Source organism: Typopeltis vanoorti, chromosome 19 (assembly GCF_054136105.1).
Source record: "Typopeltis vanoorti isolate ZY-2024b chromosome 19, IOZ_Tvanoo_1.0, whole genome shotgun sequence".
NCBI classification, from domain to species: domain Eukaryota; kingdom Metazoa; phylum Arthropoda; class Arachnida; order Uropygi; family Thelyphonidae; genus Typopeltis; species Typopeltis vanoorti.
This window is the reverse complement of record NC_143567.1, coordinates 47,459,124-47,473,324: the sequence shown is the minus strand read 5'-3', so window position 1 is coordinate 47,473,324 and position 14,201 is coordinate 47,459,124. Positions and strand designations below refer to the sequence as shown.

Below are 14,201 nucleotides of genomic sequence, written 5' to 3'. Positions count from 1 at the left end.
GGAAAGAGTGCTGTAAAAGAAGTTAGAGATGATAAAGGTGACATGAAAACGGGAGAAAAAGATATCCTTGAAGTATTGAGTAATTACTTCGAAAAATTGCTAAATGAAACAAGCAGTGATAGCACAGTGGTAAAAAACACTGACCAGGCATGCAGTCAGGAATACATATCCATACTTGAAGTAGAAAAAGCCATCAAAGGCTTGAAATGTGTAAAGGCAGCAGGGGTAGATGATATTCGACCAGAAATGTTGAAGTATGGTGGTATAAAAGTCTTACAGTGGCTGCACTGCATAGTTCAGAAGCCTGGACAGAGGGACTAATTCCAAATGATTGGAGTAGACCTCTCATAGTGCCCATATATAAAAAGGGAAATAAACTGAATGTCAGAATTTCAAAGGTATTTCCCTACTGAGTGTTCCGGCAAGATTTATGCAAGTATACTTGAGAAACGTGGAAGAAAAGCTGGTTTCAGGTCAAATAGAGGCTGTCACGATCAGATCTTCACTTTATGACAAATGGTCGAGAAAGCATAGGAATATAACAAAGCTCTGTATTTAAGTTTTGTCGATTTGGAAAAGGCATATGACAAGGTGCCAAGAGAGAAGCTATTCAATACGCTACAGTTATATGGTGTCAATGGGGAATTATATCAAGCAATACTTAGTCTTTATTTGAGTTGTAAGTCAGCAGTTAGAATGAAGGAAGTACAGGAAGATGGTTTAATGTTAAATCTGGTGTGAGACATGATTGTACATTATACCCTCTTTTATTCATTATCTATATGGATCACATTATGAAGGAAAGTGATATTAACACGTTCATTACCAAGCTGAAAATTGGAATTTCGTATGGTGGCCAATTTTTTTTTTACTTGATAGCGACGTCCACGCGATAACGCTTGATCGGCCGTTTGGTGAGAACTCGCATCATGCGATATCGCATGATTGGCAATGAATGTGTTAAACATGATACCAAAATTGGAGATATTAATGTCAGCTCTTTGCTTTATGTGGATGATGTTATACTTCTAAATAAATCCGCTACAAGTCTGCAAGATTCTCTGACTAAATTGAATAACTGTTGTAATAGATATGGTATGAAGGTCAGCAATAAAAAGACAAAGACAATGAAAATAGGCAGAATCATTAAAAATGTCAACTGTGTTGTGAATGGAGAACCTGTGGAACAAGTAAAACATTTCAGCTACTTAGGCACAATTTTTAGTGAAGATGGTAAATTAAATATAGAAATAGCCAACAGAATCGGCAAAGCTGGTATGGTGGAAAGTCAATTGAATAAATTCATATGGAATAAGAGAGAAATTAGTCAGAACACTAAATTACCTATATGAGACAGTGTTCAAACCAGTTTTAACTTATGGATCTGAGAGCTGGGTCAGAAGTAAAACACTTGACCAAAGACTAGAGACTGTAGATATGAGAGTCCTGAGAAAGATTATAGGCGTGAACAGATGGCATCAATGGCAATATCATATTAAAAACGAGGATATTAGGAAAGAATTTGACATTGTCAGCATCCAGGAATGCGTTAGCAGATCTAATCTCAGATGTAATCTCAGGTGGCATGGTCACTTAAACAGAATGGGCGAAGAAAGATTAGCAAAACAAATGTGCTCTGCCAGGTTGGCAACAAAACGACCCAGAGGAAGATCAAGATATAGGTGGATTGATATGGTTCAAAGTGCCTTAGATGAAAATATAAGATCTGATAATGTTGGAGCCTTGACAAGTAACAGATTGATTTGGAGGAAAATTGTAGATAGGAAGTTAGTAGTGATGTAATTTTTTTCATGTAGTACTCTCATATCCTGTACACCCCTTGAGGATACATGGCAGAAATTTGATGATGATGGTTTAGCTTAGATATTGGTAGATACAATTTTTTATACACTAATATCTAAACAAAATTGATCATAATTGCACTATCAGTCTTGATAAATAGATGTACTGAACCATTCTTAATTTAGATAAATCATTAAAACAATGTTTCAGTTGTTAATTGTAATATTTCTGGTCAGGATGGTTTAAAGATTGGGTATTTATTTTTAGTTTAAGCTTATAGTGTGTCCATCAAATTTGATATTTTTTCTATTTCACATAAAAAATGTCAAATTTGGTGTACACACTATAAGCTGAAAACAAATACCCAATCTTTAAACCATCCTGACCAGAAACATTACCATTAATACCATTAATAACTGTAGGGAATTAAGTATTTTAAATTACTGTCAGCTGATTATGCTCATGCTTATACTTCTGCTTTACCAACACAAAATAAATTGAAATATATCATTATATTAAAAACTTATTTGCTTTCTTCTTTTAGTACCTTGGCAGATGTGGAATTGAATGTACAGTTCTGGCAACTAATGACACAAATTCCACATGGAAAAAATCAAGTTACAGAATTGTTTTCAGCAAAAGGATTCTCCAAATGTGATATGAACATTATTCAGGTATTAATTTTATTATATAGCATAAGGTAATAAAAAATAAATAATTAAAAAAGTATTAATATGAAAACAAAGCTTTCTCTTTACCTCATGTATTTTTTTTTCCAAAAAAACTTCTTTATCAGTTCCAAAACTCTTACCATCTGCTAATCCCAGTAGATGGTGAGTATGCAGTAGTTTCCCTAAAGCAACCTTTGGTATCATTGAATAATTAATCATTTATAAGAAAGGGGTAAGAGGTAGGTTTTTCCTCTCAGAGAGCAGTGTGTGAGTGGAATAATTTGCCCTTAAGGGTAGTGAGTGCATCTAGCGTAAATGAATTTAAGGAAAGGTATGATAACTGGGTTGGGTAATTTACAGCCTCCCTCGATGAGGCCTTGACTCCCTGGAGGTCTCAGATAATAATAATGCTTATATAAATCATTGATTTCTTTGCTCTCTTTCACTCGATTCTCTGTCACACAGATCTGCAGATACTGCAGCATTCTGTTTCTACTCATATTTTAATATCTTCAAATATTAAATTAAATAGCATAGTAGGAATATGTACCTTGTTTATGGACAGATTCTCTGCTATCACAAGATCCAACACTTTCAAGCCACTTGTTCCTCTTATCACTTGCTATTCCAGGTAACTAGTTTTTAGTAGCTGCATAATTCCATTTCCTTTCTCTTTATAAGTAAACTGGGTTTCAAATGCTTTTATTTTATTTATTCATTTATTTTGTAAATCATCATGTAAAGTTAAGATGAGAAAATCAATTTAAAATTTGGGGTTCTTCATATTACTCATAACTAAAAACAACAAATGTTGAAAGTTTATTTTTCACTTGGTTAGACTATAATAAATTTAGTTTAATCCTTTATCCAAGTGTGGGCAAACAAAGTTTGCGTCTGAAAGTATCTTCAGGACTAGAGTAAGGTAGTACATCAACTCGTTGCAAAGGTGGAGCAAGCTAACATCACTCCTATCTCAGTATCTCCCATAATTCAAAACACATCTCCTTGCGGATATGTATAATGTTATTCATTAAGGGAAGGGCCACTGCCCAGACTAGTTTCGACCTTTATTGAGGTCTCTTCAGTGGGAGCCAGGCCCAAGTGGAGATACCAGGCAGAAGCATTAGTAAGGTCATCTCTACCTATAGGAGTTGCCAAACGGTGTGCTACCATTTTTTTTTTATTAAATTACTCCGGATTTAGAGAAGGATGCATAACATTGTACATATCTGCAAGGAGATGCGTTTTGCATTATGGGAGATACTGAGATAGGAGTGATATTAGCTTGCTCCACCTTTGCAACAAGTTGCCCGATGTTGTACTACCTTACCCTAGTCCTGAAGATACTTTCAGATGCAAACTTTGTTTGCACACACTCGGATAAAGGATTAAACTAAATTTATTATAGTCTAACCAAGTGAAAAATAAACTTTCAACATCTTTCTCTAAATCCGGAGTAATTTAATAAAAAAGGTGGCACACCGTGTGGCAACTCCTATAGGTAGAGATGAACTTGCTAATGCTTCTGCCTGGTATCTCCACTTGGGCCTGGTTCCCACTAAAGTGACCTCAATAAAGGTCAAAACTAGTCTGGGTAGTGGCCCTTCCCTTAATGCATAACATTATACATATCTGCAAGGAGATGTGTTTTGCATTATGGGAGATACTGAGATAGGAGTGATGTTAGCTTGCTTCACCTTTGCAACAAGTTGCCCGATGTTGTACTACCTTACCCTAGTCCTGAAGATACTTTTTCCCACACTTGGATAAAGGATTAAACTAAATTTAATTTAGTTTAATCCTTTTAATCACAGTGAGTAATCCACATACAATCTGTCCTCATAATATAAATTCCATAAATCCAGATATAATCTATATAACTCATGTTAGAGGTTTAATGGAATATTAACAGCACTGAGAAAGAATTAAAACTAATTTTAATACTTCCAATATTTTGTCTCCATCACAGAGACATCTTCTGGGATTACAAAAATGTTTTGTAACAACACACACAAATACAATACAAAGTGAAACTAAAGTCCTATGTAGGTGGTGCGCCCTCTATGAGCATTTGCAGGTGGCCTGGGATGTAAAGAGGGATCTCTGATAATTAAAGTTTCCCAAAATTTGGGAAGTTGAATGCAACTGTATTTGTTTAAATTAGGTTGATTCCTGAGTGCAGATGCAGATTCAAAGAATAGTCCTTTTTTTTTTCTTCACAGCACTTAAGCCTCAACACATGTAATCTATATTACTCTTCTTTGCACCCTCTCATAGCTTCTTTATCCTCTTGGAATCCGGGAGACCAAATCTGTGCACAATAATCCAGGTATTGTCTAATCGAAGCCTTATAAAGAGGCAAAATGACTTCCTTATCCTTAGATGTCAAGGTTTGCTTCAACATCACAATTATTTGCCAGGTTGTATTTGCAACTTTTGTTATGTGACCTTTGAACTTCAAATTCATATCCACCAATTTGTCCCCCTCAGTTCTTGTAGCATAATCAACAACAACCATGGGTTCAACAACCGTAAGTGTCTGATGCTATCTTCATAAGATTTTTCCACTGCATTCTATTTTGTGCAAGATGACTCAGTTTGTGTATGGAGTTTCCACACCGTTTGACAATGTCATCACCCCCATTCTCTGTTTGGTCTTCCTCTTTTGTCCTTTCCTTCAATCATTCCAAACAGCAACATTTTTAATTTTCTCTCATTGTTCATTCTACACACATGACCAAATAGACGTAGTTTCCTTTTGATTATTTTCGTGTCAGGTTTTCTTTTGGTTGTATTCGTCTATAGATTTCCTCATTGTTCACGTTCTGGATCCAGCTTATCCCTTAAGATCTTTCTATAGCACTTCCTCTCGAATGCCAATATCCTCCTTTCAGATTTTCTCAGGAGTACCCAGGCCTCACATCCATAGAGCATAACCCTGCTAATATAATATGCCGCTGAAAATCTCACTACTCCAAAGTACATAAATTTACATTTACTAACATTAAACTGATAGATATTTTTGTTTGCCCAAATTTCCAGCCTATTCAAATCATTTTGTAAGGTCTGAATACCAGTAGCATCTCTGATTGCCGTGCCTATCTTCACATCATCAGCAAACAGTTGCACATCTGATGTTAGACCCTGCCTGATGTCATTAATGTATAGATTGAACAATAATGGCCCAAGGACTGAACCCTGAGGTACACCACTGATCACCTTAAATCTTGGATTCACACCCGCTGTATACCACTTTTTGATATTTGTCTGTCAACCATCCCCTGATCCAAGTCAAGAGTTTATATTCCAATCCTGTATTCTCCATTTCATGCAACAGTCTTTCATGTAGTATCCTATCGAATGCCTTAGAAAAATCCAACATTATCATAATGTATCCATTCCCTTTATCCATCTCAGCTGTAACGTTGTTTTAAAATATGAGCAAATTGCTGAAACATGACCTTCCTTTAGTAAACCCATGCTGCTCCATGCAGAGTATAGCTTGACTTGAAAAATGCTGTTTGATGTCTAGAGAGCAGGCTTTCTGGATTATGTAATTCTTAATTCACTTGTGGTACTAACATGATACTCTAGGTTTTCAACCTTTCATGGATGGGATTGATATGAAAAAAAAGAGTGGATAAAAAATGATCCCGGTGTAAATAACTAAAGAACATTTACAGTTGACCCTTGAACAATGCGGGGTTAGCCCCCTCCACACACACACACACACACACACATGTAGTCGAAAATCAGGGTATAACTTTTAACTCCCGAAAAACTTAACTACTAATACCTATATAGCCTACAGTTGACCGGAAGCCTTTCCAATAACATAGACAGTCGATTAATGCATTCTGTATGTTATATGTATTATATACTGTATTCTTACAATAAAGTAAGCTAGAAAAAAGAAAATCAGAAGGAAGAGAAAATACATTTATAGTACTGTATTTATTGATACTGTACACTCACATCATCTGTATACAAGATGAATCGTGCATGTGTGTGTGTTGGTACCTACATCAATATTGTCTTATACAATACAAAATACTGTACATGTTATATGTATTACTAAAACTAGATATCAAAAATGAAAAAATAAGGTGAAAAAGAAATTCATATTTATTTACAGACATAATAAAGCAGCAGCAATACGAGTGCTTTATGGTATACTAACACCTATACACTAATGAATGAATTGTTATAAAATTTTTATACTAATCAATTAATAACAGTTAATTTTATGCAGTTATGATTCAAAAATGCATCTTTACATTTATTTACTTTCTCTTGACTGTGAATCCCGGGGCAGAGCTGACTACTACCGGGTGCATCCCCAGATGGCGGATCGGGGAACAGCCTTCAGATATGGAGGCTAGCTGCGATATAAGCAGAGCAATCTGGCAAATAAGCAGCCGTGGACCAACAGCGACTGAGCTATCAGGGTGTGGGGGAGCAGAAGTATCAACTATGTTTCACTTAAAACCTCACAAAGCCCAACGACAACTCGGTGACATGCCGAGTAGTGCTGCCATTAAATAAGCACCTGCGGGTCACTGCCACTGACATTGGGAAGCAGCAGTGTCAGTACTGACACAAGGTTGAAGCCAAATGATGATGGAAAAGCTTGTGATCAGAGATTTGCAGATGGCAATATGATTATATTGTGTACGTCTTTAATACTGCGGAGCAGAAAGCAAACGGAGAAACTACTGCTCTACCTTATCTCTAGAACAACCACCATGGCGAGCAAACCCTTACAATTTCCCCAAGTTCCCGGCGTCCCTTAAATGGGACAGGGTGTGAAGAATCTCCGGACTCAAAATGGTGTCCACTTTTAAAATTGCAACTTGGAATGTCAGAACTCTGTATGAAGCTGGCAAATTAAGAAATGCCACAAGAGAAATGAAGAGGCTGGGCATCCGGATTTTGGGAATTTGCGAGACAAGATGGCCAGGATCTGGAAAGTGTCAACAAGATAATATGACAATGTATTACTTTGGGAATGATGAGAACAAACATCGACATGGTGTAGCTGTAATAGATGAAGAAATCAGTAATAAATTGGATTCCATTTTCTGAAAGGATAATGCTGTTAAAACTTAAGGGAAACCCTGTTAACATAAATATCATCCAAGCTTATGCACCCACAGCTGACAAAAGTGAAGTAGATGTTGAGTTTTATGAACACCTAAAAGAGATTAAAAACCTAACAAAGAAACATGATATAAACATAGTGATGGAGAAATTGTTGGCGAACATGGCTTAGGCACCAGAAATGACAGAGGAGATCACCTAGTCCAGTTCTGTCATGAAGAAGATCTAACAATAGCAAATACCTGGTTTAAACTTCCACCCAGAAGACTGTACACTTGGAAATCGCCTCAAGATAATCAACATAACATTGTCAGAAATCAAATTGATTATATACTGATAAATAAAAGATTCCACAGTAGTATAAAGAGTGCAAAGACTTATCCTGGAGCAGATTTCTCATCAGACCACAATCCCATAGTTGCAGAAGCATGTCTTAGATTAAAATCAGCTAAAAAATCACAAAAGAAGAAAAAGAAAATTGATGTAGAAAAACTGAAAGACCTGAACATAAATAAAAGTGCCAAGACACAGCTTAACCTGTGATTACAACAGATTAACATAGAAGAAAATAAAAGTGCGGAATCTCTTTGGAATAGCTTAAAGAATGCCATCATAACAAGTATTGAAGAAGTAGGTTATGTGAATAATATAAAACAACAGGAATGGATGACAGATGAGATTCTTTCTCTTATTGATACAAGAAGAATGTAGAAAAACAAAGACCTAGCCAGGTATACAGAAACACTTAACATCATCAAGAAAAAAATAAAAGAAGCCAAGGAAAATTGGATGAAAAATTTATGTACTGAAATTGAACTGCTTCAGAAGAAACATGATAATTTCAATCTGTATAAGAAAATCAACGAAATTTCCAGAAAACTGAGGAAAAAGCAAATAGTGTCTCTAAGAGACGAAAATGGAAAAATAGTTCTAGAAGAAGAGAATAAAGCACAGATTTGGATAAAATATGTAACAGAACTTTTTAATGATACTAGACAGAAGCCTATAAATATAAAAGATAACATTCAAGGACCAGCAATCATGAAATGCGAAATAGAGAATGCTATATGAACAAGTAAAACAGGAAAAGCCAGTGGACCAGATGGTGTGCAAACAGAATTTTTAAAATTAATAGAACCAGATAACATCAAACTTCTTGAAAAACTATTTAATAAAATATATGAAAGTGATGAATTTCCATCAGATTGGCTCAAATCTACATTTATCACTGTACTAAAGAAACCCAAAGCGAATTCCTATGGTGACTTCCGACTTATTAGTCTAATGAGCCAAACATTAAAAATATTTTTGAAAGTAATTCAGAATTGCATTTATAGAAAAAGTGAAGAAACTCAAAGTGAAACACAATTCGGCTTTCGGAATGATTTTGGTACTAGAGAGGCCCTTTTCTGTACCCAATTATTGATACAAAAATGCATAGAAAAACAGAAATCTGTCTTTATGTGTTTCATAGATTTTGAAAAAGCATTCGACAAAGTCAGACACACTAACTTAATAGAAGTCCTTCAACAAATAAGGCTAGACGAACAAGACATAAGACTAATAACAAATCTGTATTGGAATCAGTCAGCTACCGTTCAATTAGACAACATTACCACCAGTGATATTAACATCAAAAGAGGAGTGAGACAAGGATGTGTGCTCTCACCACTCCTGTTCAACATACATGCAGAGGTAATCTTTAAAAAAGCATTGGAAGAATGTCCAGAGGGAATCACAATAAATGGAAAGATTGTTAACAACCTACGATATGCAGATGACACCGTGCTAATTGCAGATAATATTATGGATCTCCAAAAACTCATTGACAGAGTATACATAGAAAGCCAAAGAATGGGAATAAATATAAACATCAACAAGACAAAATACATGATCATCAGCAAACATCCAGCCTCATCAATGAAACTGACACTCAATGGGAAAAATATTGATCAAGTGTCAAGATATAAATATCTTGGTTGCTGGCTTAATGAACGGTGGGATCCAGAAATAGATATAAAGACAAGGATTGAAGTTGCACGGCAGTCCTTCATGAAAATGAAAACACTATTCTGCAATAAAGACCTAAACATGGAAGTCAGATGCCGAATGCTGAAATGCTACGTGTGGTCTATTCTGCTCTATGGAGTTGAAACATGGACATTGAAGGCGACAACCATCAAGAAAATCTAAGCCTTTGAGATGTGGCTATACAGAAGAATGCTAAAGATATCATGGACAGAAAAAATTACCAATGAAGATGTCTTAAAATCCATTGGCAAAGCTAAACATCTTGTACAAATAATCAAGAAACGAAAAACATCATATCTTGGCCACATCATGAGAAACAGCAAATACCAACTTCTACAAACTATTTTGGTAGGAAGAACTGATTGCAAAGGAACTAGAGGAAGAAAAAGTATATCATGGTTTGACAACATCAAGACGTGGACAGGAAAGAGCAGTGCACAACTGCTCAGATTAGCACAAGAGCGCAGTTTGTTCGCCAAGATGGTCGCTGACCTTCGATAGAAGATAGCACAATAAGAAGACTGTGAATGGTGCCATGTATGGTCTGTTGTATGCATAGTTTTGATAAATTTTAACTTTTTATAATAGATTTGTGTATATGTTATGCATTCATGCAATATGTAACTTTTTCTCAATTTTGTTTATATTTCTAGGCTATGCAGTTCATCTGCGAGTTTGTTCAAATTGTTGCAAATCTCCAAAAAATTTTCCGATATATTATTGAAAAAATAAATAAAATTGTGTATAAGTGAATCTGCACAGTTCAAACCCGTGTTTCAAGGGTCAACTATATTGTTATGCTAATGAATTTGTATAATTATGTCTCAGGATTTTGATATTTTTGACCTTTGATAAAATATTTAAAATTTTACAACTCTCAACAGCAATAATCTGAGAATTACTTTAATCAAGTAAATTAAAATGGTGCAAATCATTCTTGATGACATGCACATACTACCTGTTATTGAGCCCATTTAAAGATATGTGCAGTTTGCTGAAAGATCTCAACAAAGATTAAAGTTATTTTTCTTTATCCAGTACAGCTTAAAATTAGCGCCAAAGTTATTAGTGGAAATTTTAAAATTCAACTTCACTGTTTTTTTTTTTCTTTGTCAGTACTCTCTCTATAGGAACCTTCACTTTTTGCTATATTGCTTTCATAGTTATTTTCTTAACCCAAAACTTATTTTAGTAAAATTATTACCCATTTATAAACAAACTACTTATGCATATGTAAAAATGCATGTTGCATATCACACATATGCTTCTTGTCTGAGCTAATTTTCTGTGTATATCTTGGTAAATTGATGAAAATTAAATTTCTAAAATGAATCACCCTACTTGCCATGACATGCTTAGATGTCATTTAAACTATGGATTCAAAGTGTCCTATTCAAATTAAAATATCATTCGGATATAATATGGATATGTCTTCCACCATAGCCAGTTAGGTGGTTATGTAATAACCTACATAGACATCACACACGATGATGTTTAATGGAATTTTGCAAATCTCATTTAAGATGAATTTGAAATTATAAGTAATGGAAGCCCACATGACAGTGACAAGTGCACCTAATTAATATTCTTGATTGAACATTTAATAGCATCTGTTCATTAGATAGAAAATTAGATTTAAGTAATAATTGTTAACTTGTGCTACAAGAATAGTGTATTTAGGCTTAGGTGCTGCTTGAAACTCATGTTGAGGCTTAATGGAATGGAAACAGTAGAGTTGAATGAAATAAACAGATTTACTGGATTTGGTATTTTCTTGTTACAGAGCCATCTTCTGGGATACAATAAGAATTGCAATAATGCACATAACACCAAAAAAAAAAAAAAAAAAAATGCAGAAGATATTAGAAAACCATATCATTTAGACTTCATGCTTACATTAAGCCTTAATATGAACTACAAGAATACACAGCAAATTGCAATAATGATACTGTTCTGTTTCTTTTTAATTAGAGCCTTGTTGAATCCTTAGAGAACACATCATATGGATTAAGTAAATGATGGTCATCAGTATACAAGATGTTAGAAATGGTGGTAAAGACCGTATGTATTTATGAACAAACAACGTTTTTTGATTAAAGAAAGCTTTCCGTGTTTTTTTTTTATTTTTTTTATTTAATGTGAATAAAATTTCATAATATGAAATCTCAGTTTCTCTGAAATCTCTATATTTAATTTATCAAAGTTTTTATTAAAGAATAGTTGAAGCTTTTTATGTAATATAGGTGTTTTATAGTTTTTTATCCCTTGTTATTATGAAAGAATAGTGTGATCAAAATGTACAGTATTAATAAAGATTATTTGTTTTCAAATTTTCTTGTTCTTCCTTAATATCAAGTTGTTAATCAGGATTGTTAAAAAAAAATATTCAGAGACTAAACAGTGCCATTGATTAAAAATTAAGATCACAAATTACTTTTATCAAAAAAATAAATACATGAATTAATTCAAAGGTAATCTGGGTTATATTGGTCTCACTTAAGTTGTTTTTCTCACTCATTTCTCTATCATTTTTCTATACTATCACACATTATCTGCTTCAGTTAAGTCTTAGTTATATTTCTTAATAGTCAGTGTTCTTTGGGTGATATTTTTTGTAATGGACAAAACTGTGTATAACTTACTCCTGTTAGCTGCATTTACAGGATTTTATAACCAGTTAATGCATAATATTGCTCACTTCTTTACTCTGTGAATCGTTTGTAGCATAAGTAAAAAGATTCATTTTTGTTACAATTTTTAATCTTGATGTTTGTATTTGAGTGAATTCACACAGAGCAGGAGAACAGTTTTCCAGTCATATAATTTGAAGGATTCAATAACCGAAGGTACCATTATATGGTCTTCTTTTTTCACTATGCCTTTTCCCATGTTAAACGAGGTCGGCGCACCGATCTTTAACCTTCCTCTTCCAAATTCTCCGGTCCAGGGCGTCCTTCAGACTCCACCCTTTTTCCCTAAGATCCTCTGTCACCTTATCCCTCCACCTGAGCTTGGGCCTGCCTCTTTTCCTCCTTCCCTCCAACTCCATATACTCCACTCGTTTACCAACATACTCCTCACCCTTCCTCTCTACGTCCAAACCACCTCAGCCTACTTTCTTGTATCTTCTTGCCAATTGGTCCCACCTTAACCGTTCCTCTGATGTAGTCATTCCTTATCCTGTCCTTCTTTGTCACACCACTCATCCATCTCAACATCTGCATCTCCGCTACTTCCATCTTCCTCTCCTGTGCCTTTGTTATAGGCCATGTCTCCGCACCATGGAGCATCGCCGGCCTCACCACCATCTTATACAGCTTCCCTTTCCTCTTACAACTCGCTCTCTTATCACATAGGACTCCACTCATCTTCCTCCAATTCATCCAACTGCATGTTATTCGGTGCTGTATTTCCTCATCCAAGTCACCATTCCTCTCAACAACCGACCCAAGGTACTTGAATTTCTTCCCTGAAATTATCCTTTCACCCTGAAGTCGTATGACCATATCTTCGTCACTCCCTGTTGACATATATTCGGTCTTCTCCCGGTTAATTCTCATGCCTCTCTCCTCCAATACCTTTCTCCACTATTCCAGGGTATTTTCAAGCTTCTCTCGGAATGATTCAAGAGCAATGTCGTCGGCAAACAGCATGCTCCATGGTACCTCCTTGACATCCTCCACTAGTACATGACCAGGTCAAAGAGGTAGGGGCTCAGAACTGACCCTTGGTGTAGCCCTACAACAATGGGGAAACCCTTCTGTCATGCCGACACTAGACCCGACCTGAGTTTCTGTTCCCTCATACATCTCCTTCACCAACCTCACGTACTTCTCTGACACCCCCCTTCTTCCTCATATACCTCCATACCTACTGCCTGGCCACTTTGTCATATACCTTTTCCAGGTCTATAAACACCATGTGCAGCTCCACTTGCATTTCTCTATATTTCTCCATCAATCGCCTTAGTGCAAGTATCGCATCCGTTGTCTCTCTTCCTGGCATAAATCCAAACTGCTCCTCACCAATTTTCGTTTCCTGCCATATCATCCCTTCAATTACTCTTTCCCATATTTTCAATGTGTGTGACATCAGCTTGATCCCTCTATAGTTGCCACAGTCTTGAACATCTCCTCTTCCTTTGTAGATTGGGATGAGAATACTTTTCCTCCATTCCTCTGGTATCTTTTCCTGTTGGGCTATTTTCCTCATCAGATCCCATAACATATCCACGCCCTCACTGCCCAAACTTTTCCACACTTCCCCAAGTATCAGTCTGCCTCCACAGCCTTTCCATTCTTCATTTTTCTCAGTACCCAATTCACTTCCTTTCTACTTATGTCTTGCACCGGTCTCTCGTTTGCCTCTCCATCCTCACACCTCTCTCTCCTCGGATTCTCCTCATTTAGTAGTTTACGGAAATATTCTTTCCATCTTCCTCTGATTTTGTCCTCCTCTTGTAATACTATTCTTGAGACATCCTTTATCTGCTTGACTGATGTTATGTCTTTCGAGGCCTTATCTCTGGCTTTCGCTATTCTCAACAACTGAGCTTCACCACCGTTTCTCTCCAGTTCTTCATAAACCTCATCAACT

At 35.7% G+C, this 14,201-nt stretch overlaps 1 protein-coding gene across 2 annotated transcripts in view; it reads left to right on the top strand.

Moving 5' to 3' along the window:
* Positions 1-11,907, top strand: part of LOC150096071 (uncharacterized) — a 229,974-nt gene extending 218,067 nt beyond the window's left edge. For both annotated transcript variants that reach the window (XM_090409310.1, XM_090409309.1), the window contains 2 exons: positions 2,348-2,477; positions 11,577-11,907. In XM_090409310.1, coding sequence (XP_090265436.1) covers positions 2,348-2,477; positions 11,577-11,624 — 178 coding nt within the window. In that variant the 3' untranslated portion in view covers positions 11,625-11,907. The remainder of the gene's footprint in view (positions 1-2,347; positions 2,478-11,576) is intronic.
* Positions 11,908-14,201: the final 2,294 nt, after the last annotated feature.